At 30.5% G+C, this 15,751-nt stretch overlaps 1 protein-coding gene across 1 annotated transcript in view; it reads left to right on the top strand.

The window, feature by feature from the left end:
- Window positions 1-15,751, top strand: part of LOC145291574 (heparan-alpha-glucosaminide N-acetyltransferase-like) — a 150,748-nt gene that overhangs the window by 93,773 nt on the left and 41,224 nt on the right. The window contains exons 4-7 of the mRNA XM_080137651.1: window positions 1,573-1,688; window positions 4,502-4,571; window positions 7,939-8,020; window positions 10,632-10,843. Coding sequence (XP_079993777.1) covers window positions 1,573-1,688; window positions 4,502-4,571; window positions 7,939-8,020; window positions 10,632-10,843 — 480 coding nt within the window. The remainder of the gene's footprint in view (window positions 1-1,572; window positions 1,689-4,501; window positions 4,572-7,938; window positions 8,021-10,631; window positions 10,844-15,751) is intronic.

The following is a 15,751-nucleotide window of genomic DNA, read 5'->3' as shown; positions in this document are numbered from 1 at the left end:
GCTATTATTTTTTTATTTCAAAGGATAATCGATCAATAGTAAAAGTCGAGTAGTTACGAATAACACGCGTATACATACGAGATGAGAGAACATAATTTTGTTACTATACAAGTAAAAGTCTTAATATATACTGATTCAAGTTATATACTGAACATGTTATATAGATCTGATTAGTAGTGATTTTTAAAATTCTTAACCAGACCCCATTTTTGCATGGGAATAAGATTGGTCGAATTAATTTTGATAAAAATTCTAAGAGTCAAAAGTCTTTACAATACTTTTTTGTCACGCAATTATGATGTTTACGAAAACAAATCGAAGAAAGAAAAACAAATTTGTTTTGACTTATCATTCAAAACACTTTTATCTGATACTTTTTCAGAATCAAAAAATAGTTATGAATATTATCACGACTGGATAACTCAGTGATGGCTCATTATGAGTATTTCACTGTTAGGCTTCAACCTTTACTCAATTATGGGAATAACATAACAACTTTTAAATCTTTTAAACAAACATTTTTGACATTTTCAGTTCTGTTTTCGTATTAATATACTATTATAAGGGAAAATTAAATAATTTATTTTGCAAGAATATCTGCCGCTAAATCTACGATGCCGCCCCCACAACAAGTTAAAATGTATATTCTTAAGATAAATTAAATTCGAGAATCCATAAAATTATCCATGTTAATGAAAATTTAAGCATTTATTTAATAAATTACAAATTGCATTTGTTTTTGCATTTAATATGACAGAATACTTAAAAGAATGGCAGTTTGTTGAAATTTAAGTTTGTTCCGAATTAACGAACATGCGCAGTAATGTTTTAATACGTTGTAACGATTCTACATACTTTTTAAATCTAACAAATAAATCTAAGGTATTCAGAGCGTTGTTGAGTCATCTTGACTTCTTTACTCCTTATTCTCGGTATAAATAGCGTAGAGCCTTTTATTTTTTACTCTCATGAGACTACTTTATCAAGAATTACTTCCTTTGTTTGGAAGGGCTGTCCTCCACACTGGTGAAGGCGTGCCAGCGATACTATACAAATTTACAGTTTACAGCGCCCCTCTTGGTTATATGATATTACTGGCACTAATACCGAAATTTCTTGTACAGAAGTAAAAGTCTTAGAAGACACGAAAATTCGCAAGCCAGTTCAATAAAGTTCATATGTTTTCCAAATAGGGAAACTAATTTAAAGATCCCATTTAAATCATGAGTTCCCAAGAATTCTTCTGCAGGAAGGACGGGCGGGGGAAAAGCCTCCCATTTGGATTCTTATAAAAACGTGACCGAACGCGTCTTTACATAACAAAATTGAAACTGCAACTGATTTGACGCGTAAAAGAAATTTCTGTCAAAAAGCTCAACTTCCGCGAGCCTTTAATAAGACCGCCCAAAAGTGGTTCCGGCTATTCAAACTTTAACACTAAAAACCAAATTTGTCTTCCACTTTACCCATCGCGGAGAAGTAAGTAAATAACATATTTTGTGGATTAGTTACGACTGATGACTTGGCATTCAAGTAATAACGACTTCTTTTTGCTGTTCCTTTTACTTCCAGCATGACTCATCATTTTATAGAAAGGGGAGATTATTGGATGTTTGTCAACTACACGAGTTACACCGATGGCTACTGTCAAATTGTCCTTGTCAACAATCCACTCAACAACAACTATCGTAAGTTAAAAATTCATTAATAACAACAATCAGCCTTTTAGTTATTTTGCCTTGTAGCCACGGTTTTATCAGTTTGCTGCGACCCTAATAAATTACACAACTCACAAATAGAATAAAATTCAAAATTGAAAACGATCAAGATAGCAAATAAATCACAATCAAACAGCTAACATATTCCAGTTGAGAGAGAGAGAGAGAGAGAGAGAGAGAGAGAGAGAGAGAGAGATTTGAGGAATTACCTTGTAATACTTTATATCTTTGAAAACAATTTTTTGTAAGGTTAAATTTGAACATATTAGAAGATGAAGTAATGCGGTATGATTTTTATTAAATGAAAAATCACTTTTTTTAAATTATTTTTTCTTAGATTTCCGGCGGTATCCACCCTTATCAAAAAGACTTCGTTTCTTATTTTTATTTTATTTGTATCTTACTTTTGCTAATGTTTGCAAGTTTAAGAAGTTACTCCATTGAAAAGCAAAAAAAAAAAAAATGTTCGTCCGATCTCGTTGACAGTTGTATCAAATCGTAGGTGTTTGCGTGGTTGGCGCGAATATTGATTCGAAGGAATTTTCATCGAAAGCCAACCCCAGCAAGAAGAATACAAAAAATCATAAAGATTCTTTGATAAGGGTGGATACCACTGAAATCTCAGAAAAAAGTATAATCAAGAAAAATGATTTTTCATTTAGTCAAAAATTATACAGCATTATTGGTTTTTTGAAATTCACAAATTTAACCTAAAAGATGTTTGACTGCGTTTATGAGAATTACGTTTGAATTGATATAAGAATTTCTATGTAAGTAAAATGTCTCTCGTACTTGCTTTCTATAAGCAAAGATTTTGTACAGTAGTGAGATGTTCGTATGAATTAATCACAAGTAATAACTTAGCTGTGCTACTTGATAGCTCGCTTGCTTGCGAATGACACGTGTCAACGGATTTTTATCCCATGGATGATACTGTTTGCTATTGTTCCCCCTTGTGGTTAGTTAATGTGTATGATAATGATGCTTGTTGTTGTTATGATTGTTGAGCATCATTCATTCATTTCGTATGAATCAGACGATTGTTGTCGGCGTTCATTTCACCAGTATCTTTCTATTTATATTTTTTCTAGAAAGATATCAAATATTTACGGGAGGAACTACGTGAAGGTTGCCAACATCCTTGAATTATTTTTTTTCTGTGGAATGAATTGCTGGTGCTTTTTTCTGGTTGAGAGTTTCATAAGCATTGCCAATATAACAATATTCCTTCACCATGGATTTTAGCTGAGATTAAAGCTACGTGATTAGAATGATTGGCGGGAAGGATATGAATTATTTTTACGTGCAATCATGACGCAATAATGACCATTTGGTTGCAATCTACTTAATCGTTCGGTGTTTTTAGCTTTTATAAATCGAATGTTCTGGAAGAGTTTTTGCTTTGGCGTCAAAAATACCGATCGGGTCATTATAACGTAGTCGTTTCTTTTCACATGTGTATTGTCATTTCTGTTAATATCGAACATATAACATCTCAAATGCTATCCAGACAAGTTTGTCACCACTGACTAAAAGTATTCATTTTTCTTGATTAATGCGATATTTACGATGAGTGCATGAGGAAAACTCTGCAATAATGTCAACGAATGTCATTCACATGTGAACTCATTCCTGTTAGCGTGTTAGTTTGTACATAGTAGAATTGGACGCAAACACAGCCAGTCAGCTGATTAATTTTGTCCACTCGATTTCGACATCCTTCATCTTCTTATTTATTCAAAGGGTGCTCAATATAATATTAGAGTATAATAATTATAATGAAAATATATTTTTTACCTAACTACACAAAAGCTATCGCGTCTCCTCGTGAAATTCTCAGGTTAAACATTGGTTAAATCTGTTTGCATTTTATATTGATTTACCTTTCTTAAGTTCTGAGTTTTAATTCCTTTTTAATAATTAATTATAATAAACTCACACTCTTTCTTACCCATCCCTATTAATATTAGTATATAACTTTAGAGGTCATATTTGGTCGAGTTATATATATATATATATATATATATATATATATTATATATACATATATATATATACATATATATATATATATATATATATATATATATATATATATATATGTATATATATATTTGCTTTGTCTTTGTATTGGTTCGTTTATTTTTTATTTAGTCTTTAGATTCAAATTCTCTGCATATTTAGATGTGTTCTGATCTTCTGTTAGTGGTGTGCTGTGCTAGTTGTTATAATCGCAACTTTTACTTCCGGGGGAGATTGCATGTCTTTGACGTGTTGTCATAATCATATACTGATCCGATTATTTCCCAACCAATTTGCCGATATACTGATCCGATTATTTCCCAACCAATTGTACCTCGTTCGTGTTGTGTTGTTGGAATATTTTCATGGTTGAATAAGAGTATATGCAGATAATATTTGTGAGTTACTTCCGTTACTCTCATATAATGTTTCACGAGTACTGCGCTTGTATTTTACCTTTGTATATCTTTGTATATAATACGTGTGTGCAAATCAAAATGTGTGTATCTGCAATTGCTGATTCTAAGTGCTTGAGTGTTTTTAGTTATTTTTAATGGTTTTATCATCTGTAGTGTGTTTTGCGTGCAGGATTTGCTAATTTTCAGATTATTTTTGTTCAACAATGGAAAAGTTTGAAATCATCTAGAAACAATTGGGTAAAAATTGTATAATATTAATTAGACCCAAAAACATATTAATCGGAAGGAAATGATTTACCTAAAATGAGAATTGACTCGATTTCTTTTTGCCTTTTTACACAGCCATTCTTTACGTGTTTGGGGGTCTGCTCGGCGTCGCCATCTTCTGGTCTTTCATCAAACTCATCTATGCGTAAGTTAAGATTTATTATTTTGAAAATGTTAACTGTGGCAGCAGGACCAGGTGTCAAAACATCTTTAAAACATGTAGAAATTAGTTTAGATATCAATTGAAATGTTGTTTTCGGTGTCTACAAGTTATCGAAACTTGTTGAACCGTTATAAACGATAACCGTTAACAATGAAAAATATCAGAAAATCATTGCCAACAAGATATGAGTTTATGATCAACTCAAGCTGGTAAATCTAGCAGTAAGTGAATCTACAACAATTCTCATACAAATACAATTCAGTTGTAAATACAATGCAAGTACAACTGTGATCAACAGTTAATTTATAAAACTAGATTTATGAAATTATATTTATTTTTAAATAAAATACATGTTTGAAAAGAAATAACAAAAAAAAATGCGGCTATCCGACATATTTTTCAGGCATTACATTTTTCAAGGCATTAAATTAAATTTCAAGGCCTTATATCCGGTGTTTTCTAGACGGTGATAGCTTATTTTGCGTCCCCGACGAAAAGTTCTAACATATTTTAACTGAATGAACTTATCACATATTTAATTACGAAGACATTCTTAGACGAATTATTATTATTATTATTATTATTATTATTATTATTATTATTATTATTATTATTATTATCATCAGCAGTAGTAGTAGTATAAGTTGTTTGGCGTAAGAATGATACTTTTCTGTAAAAAACAAGTTTATTTACTTTTAAAAATGTTTCACATAAAAAGAAAGTTAACAGTTACAATAAATAAATATTACACATTCAATAAAATAAGAATTTTTTACATTGTTCCACTTATTTTATCAAAGAAATAATACTAAAAACTTATGTATCATAATGCATAATAAGAATCCAGTATATCATATTGCAGAAGAATGTTTAATAATATTAACCATAAATTCATTCAATAAAAATGTGTTTTGAAACGTCTTTCTTATGTGACACATTCTTAAAAGTTATTAAACATTTTTTTATTAAATAAAATTATCATTTTACGCTAAAAAATTTACTATATATAATAATAATAATAATAATAATAATAATAATAATACAAAGATTACTACTACTACTACTAATAATAATAATAATAAGCATTTTTTATTAAAAAATATTCTTATACAAAAAATTACTTATAATTATATTACAAATACTACCACTACTACTACTACTACTACTACTACTAATAATAATAATAATAATAATAATAATAATAATAATAATAATAATAATAATAATAATAAAGGAAATTAAGCATTCTTATTAAAAAAATATTCTTACGTAAAAAATTACTACTATATTACAAATACTACTACTATTACTACTACTACTACTACTACTACTACTACTACTAATAATAATAATAATAATAATAATAACAACAACAACAACACCCGGGGGGACTTGTCACTCAGCTTCCAGGGAACACCACAAGCTGTTTTCAGGGAAAGATCTCTGAAGACCTGTGTGAAAGTTCCTTGTGAGCCAATAATAATAATAATAATAATAATAATAATAATAATAATAATGACGCCAAATCAAGTATTACCGTCTAGAAAACGGCGGAAGTAAGGCAACAATGAAATGTCTCAAGAAATATGCCAGATAACCAAAAATACTTAAAACAGTTAAGAGTATGGAATACAATAAATTAAATGAATTGAACGAAAAGTTTATTTAATTTACGAGTTATTTGAAAAGTAAAGTGTTTGTTTTAAATTTTTTGCTTGCACAATTATTTTTTGCTAGCACAATTATTTTTTATGTTTAAACACTCATTATAATAGAGATTTGAAGCATGTCGGGATTTGAAGCAGGTGAGTAAGGACAGATGACTGAGACAACTGTTACGCGCTCTAGACAATCGTATGGGTGTCACCGGTAGTAAAATGATAAAAAGTTAATCGTAAGAATTGCGCCGTCGCCTACAAGTCGTCTAATTCTTTGTAACGGTAATCGTAACGTTTATTATGTAACACATATTCAACTGTAAAGTTTTTAAATTCTTTTAAGGGTGGTTTACGTGGCAATGTAACGGCTATTCAAACCGCAAATGGGTCCTGGTTCGATAATTATTATAATTGATATTTGAAGGATGTCGGAATTTTAAACGAACAAAGAAGGGTGTGGCAAGAAGGTAAACACGACGGTTAATTGTTTTAGAGAACCTCACCGGTGTCACAAATAAAAAAAATTGGTCGTAAGGTTGCAACGAAATGTGCCGTTGTTTACGATCAGCAATTTTTTTCCTGCAACAGTTGACAGATTCTACTCTAAAGCTGTCAAATGCCCATCTTATAGGAGAATAGTCTGGTCCCGGTTAATCAAGATGAACCTACAGTTACAGGTTGTGTTTGTTGCGGTATTACGTCTTTATAAAAGATAATCACGTGATTCCTTTTTTTTTTTTCACCAATGAAAAAGCAAATTTCCATATCGACCACCAACAGAAACGTTTAATCACCTACTCTCCTTCATGCCAATTTCGAGCGAGGGAAAATTTTTACTTTCAACGGTATTCTATTATAGAAACTACGTTACATTCATCAAAGAATTAGGTGATAGGGTTTAGACTGGACATGTCATCGCACTTTTTATCTTGACCGTTGATGTAACAGTAGCTAATATGATAGTAAGTAAATTACGCTGTATAAGGTTAAGGAATGGAAAGTGTGTATGGTGAGATTGATCGCACTTGGAATTCAAGACTGGGTTGTCTTGATAGGTTTTGATGTGGGAAATTTGGTCGATAAATTAGGTGAATAAGCATTTGTGTTTCATGGTTTAGAAAACAATGTGCAAAAAAATAAAAAAAACAAACAAAGGTGATTTGATCGGAGAACGGGATGAAAAGCTTAATTAATTTTAATGAGGACGTCCTGTGCTTTGTTTCCCTCAGCAAGATCTATTTTGGTTGCTCGCCATGCCCTTAAACATAGGGAAATAAACGTTTTAATCTAAAACGCTGATAGTTTTAGTTTAATTAAAGAAGTGGTTTAGTTTATAATTTTGAAATTATAGAATGTAATCTTGAACCTATCTTTACGTTAATGATCATGCTAATTGAGGACTGTTTTTCAACTTGTTGATTTAGATTTAAATGTTACGAGTTCAAATCTTGATTGTTGCATTAGGTTTTTTTGTTTGTTTTTTATATTTAAACTTTCAAAAAATATTACGTAACTTTTACAGGGTCATTATACAGTGTAACTTTACTAGGAACGAATTTTTTAATGGAGTATTAATTCTAGAATTCGCTTAGCGGGAATATTTTCGGGAACATATTTACCTGTGATAATTTATTTCATTAGTGTTTATTTCATTTGTTTTAAAGTTTTTTTCATTGAAATCTTTCTAACAGAAATCGGTCAAAGAGATCTTCATGTTGTAAAAAAGCTGACGTGGCTCCAATACGAGAACCGGCTGAACACAGCACAGAACTGGTAAATATCAATTGTGTCATTACTAGATTGTGTGATAATATGCGGTGCGGTTGATAAAAGTAATTAATTAGTCTGAAACTGATACGTGGTAACACGTAGAAACGTTTTAAAAGCGGTTAGACACTTTTTGTTATGCATAATTGGTTTAAAATTATTGAATCTAAACTTGCTGATGTGTTTTTAAAATTCTGCAACTTTATTATTCGAAATGTATTTTTAAGTATTTCAAATTGTTAAGTTAAAAGTAATTTATAGCTTTGATGTTTATAAACAAGATTTTATTGACGTTTATAAACAAGATTTAATTGACGTTTACAAACAAGGTTTAATTGACGTTTATAAACAAGAGTTAATTGACGTTTATAAACAAGAATTAATTGTCCTTTATAAACAAGATTTAATTGACGTTTATGAATAAGAACTAATTGACGTTTATAAACAAGAGTTAATTGACGTTTATAAACAAGGTTTAATTGACATTTATAAATGAGAATTAATTGACGTTTATAAACAAGAGTTAATTGACGTTTATAAACAAGGTTTAATTGACGTTTATAAACAAGAGTTAATTGACGTTTATAATCAAGAATTAACTGACGTTTATAAACAAGAATTAATTGACATTTATAAACAAGATTTAATTGACGTTTATATACAAAAGTTAATTGACATTTATAAACAAGATTCAAGTATGAAAATTGGCTCGAGCGACACAATGGTAAAAAATCTCATGTAATCATTTTTTACACCTATTCACTCAAAACAAAACATATTGCACTTGGACGTAAGGGGATACACTGTGAGGCCATGCCCACAAAAGTACAATCTAGGGAGTTCAGCAGCGAGATATCTGCTCGCATTACGTTTCTGTGCATTGGAGAAACAGAAAAGAGGAGAAAATTCATGTCAAGCAGTTTGAGAGAAAAATCTATGCAGAATAAAGACTGTGTTATTGCCGAAATATTTCGGGTAGTTTCCGTAAAACGACGGAATGAGACGAAGGAAAGTTTCTTGATTTTATTTTTCGTGCAACCGTTAGCCAATTTATCGTATGAAAAATATAATATTTCTGTTATTAGGACTATAATTTGTTACATCGACCGAAACGTTGTAAAAATGACACAAGATGAGAACAGTAATGCGAAGAATCCAAATAATACGAAAAACTAATCCTCATCGGAATATTAAGAAATATAATTATAATCTGATTCCACAACATGCTTAACAAAAATGTAGATTTACAATTCGATATGACAAACATTTATTTCTTCATAATTAAAACTATCTTTAATAAGATCAAGGTTTCACTCGCAGAATGTTAGCGTTATATAAATACAAGGTGCCTTTAATAAGTTTCCAGACTTTTTTGGTATCGGTACTTTTATTGATAGTACACACGTGAAACTCTAATCTTCTTCGAAGTAATCTCCACCGCATCTCCTCTGCATTGGTTGTACTGTTCCAACAATTCTCGAAGTCGTTTTGTGTGAGCGTTTCAATAACCCTCGTCACAGCTTCTTTCATTTCCTCAATTGTTTCATAACGACAGTTTTCCTTGAACTTAGGGAATAACCAAAAGTCACAGGGAGCAAAGTTTGGACTATAGGGAGGGCGAGGAACTGTTTCGATGCCCATCTTGGTTATATAATCTGTGACAAGGATAAAAGTTGTGGACTGGTACATTCGCGCAAATTTTCCGTATCTTTAGTTCCTCGCAAATAATTGTGGTTACAGTTCCCACACTGACATCAAACTGTGCACTTATTGTCTTTATAGACGCACCACGGTCCTTATCCATAAAATTCTTTATTATGGTGTTCTAGCTTCCTTACTCCTTCCATACCTCTCATCATCCCTCACAGATTCCCTGCCTTCCTTGAATCTTTTATGCCACTCAAAAACTGATGCTCAATTCATGCAAGATGGTCCAAGAGCAGTCTGAAGCATTCCATACATTTGTGTGGCATTTTTCCAAGTTTCAAACAGAATTTTATTGCATATCGTTCGTTTAGAGTGTCCTCACGTCCAGATTGCATTTTTGAAATTCACCAGCAGTGATGATCAGGCTTTAGTAGAGTATATTCCAATTCTTGCTGTATGTGTTAATTTGAACCTGAATCCTAAAAACTGATCAATCATCTTATAAGGTGTATAGAAATAACATACTGAATTTTCAAGACAGTTTTAAATGCCTGTACAAAAAGTCTGGAAACTTATTGAAGGCACCTCGTATCTTGAGCATGTTAATGTTATATGACACGTTGAATATCGTAATAGGTTTATGTGATTGTGCTGATAATAATACGTTTTTAGAAAAGGAAAGAAACCCAAAAAACATAGCAAACATCGTTGTGACAAAGAAAAGTAATTAATTCAGGAAGAAAATCTGACAAAGTAAAGTAATTAATAAGGAAGAAAACCGTCATTGTTTATAATTGTTTAATTTTTACTCAGCTTTGAAATGCGTGCTTATTTGAATATGTTAGTGTGATTCAATCGTTTATCACACGTAAGGGTAGTAAAAGAAAACATAGAATGTAGACAAACAATACTTGTTTCTTCCTTTTTTCTCTCTTATTCCTAATTATGAGGAGTTTTTTTTTTTTTCAAGGCAGAAGCTACGAACGGCGGAGAACCAAAAGATATTGAGAAAGATAATGACGTCAGCGAAGATAAATTGCAAGACAATGACGTAGAAAAGGCAAAAGACATCGAAGAAATCAAAAAGGAAGGTGAGACGGGAATGGCTCAAGATGAAAAAAAAGATAAGCCAGTGGAGGTGAAAAAAATGAAACGTCTGCAGTCTTTGGATACGCTACGAGGGTAAGCAACTATAAGTATCCATAGAATTATGCGTCGAAATAGCGTTTCTTCTTCATTCACATTTATATGTGGCGGACATACAACTAATCTAAATATGTCCTATCATTCACCACTAAACGCATTAATATTTTCTGTTATATATGGCTGTTAGTCTTACAGGTAGATTTATTCAATCTCTGTCGGGTTTTAGATATTTTAATCTTGCTGGGTGACTAATCATATGCCACATCAATCAACCAGAGTGAGGAGAAGTTAGTCACCAGTAACTTGATAAATACGCTAGAATATGCAAAGCCATATATTTTCACACACGCGCGTGCGCACACACACACACATACACTTAGGCGATATTGAGAACGGTTCAACGCTTTCTTGTTTTAGTCACTTCTAAAGTAATAAAAGAGTTACCTCCCTTATATGCAATTGCTGCATTACTTTGCCTCATAAAGGGTATATTTATTTATTCATGTATCTATTTCTTACGTACATAAAACTTATTCATGGACACGTTTATCTCAGTTCCACCATTCATCAGCATCCTTATTATATTATATATTTAATTTGAAAGATGTGTAATTGCATTGAAAATAACATGAATTTTTATTCATAATCATTAATAATCAGTAAATACGGTTAAAATTTTTAATACACATAACAAAATAGATATCGTTTTTATTTTTTAGTTATTTTATTTAATTATTAATTATAGGTGTGTATAGTTAGATGAATGTGTTATGTGTGAATGTTTCTATGTATGTATATATATAAATGGATGAAAGGTTCATTGTATGTACACACACACAAACACATACATATATATATATATATATGTATGTATATATATATATATATAAGTGAAAGTGTTTGTCTATTTGTATGTGTACATTCCCCTACACAATAACTCTGTCAATTTTCAGTCTACAGACTCGAAATTTGATATACAGGGTAGTGAAATTTGGGAAAATCTTTGTAATCCGTTTTCGGCCAGAAATTTGGCTGTTAAAGACTTAAAAGTTCAACGATTTGACCTTTGAGAACTCTACCAAACTCCTCCGACAATTTTGGGTCTAAACACTTGAAATTTTAGATATAAGTTCTTTGGACATGGATCTAACTTAATAACTTGATATGAGTCCAAAACAATAAAGGTTAAGGGGTCATAATAGGGGTCAAAATTTTAAAAAAAATTGACCTCTGTGGTCTCTACCAAATTACTCAGACAATTTCTAGTCTAAACATTTAAAATTTTACATAAAGTGTATTCAGAGATAGGGCAAGCTTTTTAATCGTTTAATTTGAGTTACTAATATATGTATGTATGTATGTATGTATGTATGTATGTATGTATGTATGTTTGCATGTTTTCCTAAAACTTTCGACTGAGGCGACAGATTTTCACAAGAAAAGTTACTAGAGGATATTATATTAAATTAAAATATTTTATACCAAATATTAATTTTAGGATGACTACCAGAATTAGGGGGAGGAAAAGTTAAATAGGTTTGAGAGATTATATTTTACGAGGAAATACAGGGTAATAATAAACACTTTACATACATACATACATACATACATACATACATACATACATATATATATATATATAACGTGTTCATTATTACCCTATATATATATATATATATATATATATATATATATATATATATATATATATATATATATATATATATATATATATTAGACTTTGGGTCTGGCGTTGTCCGTTGTCGATGCAATTGCTCGATTCTATCTAATTCTGGGTTCTAGCTTTATCTTGTAAGGTGTATGTGAACGGGAATTTATATATATATATATATATATATATATATATATATATATATATATATATATATATATATATATATATAATTAAAATTATGGAAATAATATTCAAACGAGATGGAAAAGTGAAAATGCTTAAAAGTTGATATAGAGATCCTGAAAGGAAACTCCTTTCACCAATCTAAACAGCTTGAAGGATTACGCATGACTTCCGCGGGCCAGGTCTCTTTTTAGATGTTCATATTTCTCTTGGATTGATGTTGTTTTTCTATCCGACTCTCCTAAGGTACTGTCCCTTAACCAAGATGAGTCTTTTGCTTGTTTTCACAACAGAACAATATTTAGCAAGTGTGTATTTTCACCTATAACTAATTATTGTGCCATCCAGGGAGATCTCCGGCAAGTACCCAATCAATTTGTAATAGTGACGAACGTTGGTTTCTCTCTTTTCATCTTTCCATATTTAAATATTCATTATTAGTTTGATAATGGTTAATATCTGCAGATAAATAAAAACGAAACGTTGGTTAATAATATTGATTTTTACTTTCAATTTTTCAATATATATATATATATATATATATATATATATATATATATATATATATATATGAGCAAACAGTTAATAAAACATGTTAAAAAAACACTTTGAAATGAGTTAAAAACATATTTAATCTGAAAAGGAAACACTAGATAAATGGATAGTCCTTAATCCGCGGAGTTTCGAAGAAATACTTTCCTTCTCATCAGAAGGTAGGAATTAGCAAAATGCGGGATCGGATTTTGCATGCAGAAGTATTTGATGAAACAACAAGTAAGTCAAAGATCTTACTTGAAAACAAAAAAAGTGAAGCAGAGGGTATATGTTGAAGAAAAAGGTGATTACACATGAATGGATAGTCTGGTGGAAGATATTATAAGCTCTATTTCCTATTTGGTTTTATTGAGCTTTTACATCTGGCTGAGATAATTTTATAAATATTATTTTTTTAATATTTATAATATACTTTCATTTTACCATGTTGGATCATTTTGGTAAATTTAATTGTAATTTTTTTATGTGTATATATATATATATATATATATACATATATATATATATATATATATATATATATATATTAATTTCATTTATACAAACATTAATGGCTACATATGTGCATACATGTTTCTGTAATCACCCACGTTGGGGGATTACGTCTTCAGGCCAAGAATTACCGTCGAAAGTGATATTTTCACCAAATACATTTTCCTATTTCGTTTATCAAGTTAGCATGCAACCTGGGTGGGAGTCATAAAAAAACGGTAAAAGGATGAGTGAGGTCTTTGAAGATAATAAACATCTTTTTCATTTCCCTTCCCCTTCCAACCTAACTTTTGGTTTTTATGGCATAAGGTACTTGAGAATTTAGTTTACTTGTCTTGGAGTCTGTATGTTAAGAACCTTAGCGATGGTCAACCAAGTACTGACCGGTGCCTTTTAATCTACATCCACCCACACACACATGCAACACACACACAACACACACACAACACACACATACACAGACACCGCCACACACACACACACATTAATACGTATATCCAAAAGCGAATCCATGCTGTACGCTTTTTTTATTCACAACACACATACTGAAACTAGACAATAACTCTGAAACTACGCAGGAATAGAGTTAAAATTACATTAAGGTAAATAAAGCAAAACAAAAATAAATAAAATTAAATAAAAATAAATAAAAATAATATAAAATTAAAACAAATAAACAAACAAAATATGAATAAATATAAAACACGAAAGTTATCTAAACCCCACATGTACCTACATACATATATCAATATACTTATAAATGCCTACACTTTGCCACACCCGCGCATATATACACACACACATTACAGACATACAGAGACGAATAATAGCGTTTTTCTTTACTTCTGTAGCGTGGTAACCCCTTCGTACATGCAATAGTATGCTACCACACTCCAGACGGGTGTATATATATATATATATATATATATATATATATATATATATATATATATATATATATATATATACATAAACACACACACACATACACACATACATACATATATATGCACATATATACATACACACATATACATACACATATAACATATATATAAACAACATTCGGACATTCATACATTCTTGTAGTCTATATTGTTACAACAATCATATACGAGGCAGCCTATTCTAATAGTTCAGAAATATATATGCATATACATACATCTACATACAATGCACACAGAAATACATCCATATACAAACATGCACACAGATATATAGATACACATATATATAAATATACAAACATACATGCCTACATAAAATACACTTATACATACATACTCACACAAATATAGACATACATATATACCTGTACCTTGCCACCAAATGATACATCTAAAGTAGAAACGGACATGAATACATTTACCATATAAATTCCCTTTTTTCTTTCAAACTCCACACGCATAGTTATATTTCATAGCCCCACCCGCTTGTTACATTTTCCTAAGTTATAGTTTTTTTCGTAAAAATTTACACTACGTAAAAGTTTATATTGAATTCAGCATGAAGTTCATAGTCCTATCCTCATATTAAGCAAACACTCTTTTGATGGTAAGACAGATATACATAAGATGTATCACGATACAATAATAATATATAATGACACATGACAGAAATCAGAGTATTTAGGTTATACAAACCGAGTATACAAGCTTATATATTGTAGTACTTACCTTCATCTTTGTTTATTCACCCTAATTTCCTTATCCCCTTTTCTTTCGTTCACCCTTCATTCCTTACTTTCTTTCATCTATATATTTCTTCATTTTTTTTTTTTTTTTTTATAAATTACTTTTCCTACCCGGGTATATAAAGATCTTATATCCATACAAGCACACACCCAAAAATATCCATATGCATACATTATTACGAGGTTCACTCAAAAACAATCTATTACTCGTTTGGTTACAAATATACCTTCATACGGGTACTTGTTTCGGTTAGTAATACCATAACTGCTCGATGAAGTAGAATATTAAGCGACTTACGTAACCTATACCGGTATGATCATAGTTGCGACCTCACTTATCCTCTTT

This window comes from Euprymna scolopes, chromosome 12 (genome assembly GCF_053919585.1).
Source record: "Euprymna scolopes isolate OS-2025 chromosome 12, ASM5391958v1, whole genome shotgun sequence".
Taxonomy (NCBI): Eukaryota; Metazoa; Mollusca; class Cephalopoda; order Sepiida; family Sepiolidae; genus Euprymna; species Euprymna scolopes.
Note: the sequence above shows the minus strand (reverse complement) of the source record. Positions and strands in the feature narration are given on the sequence as shown.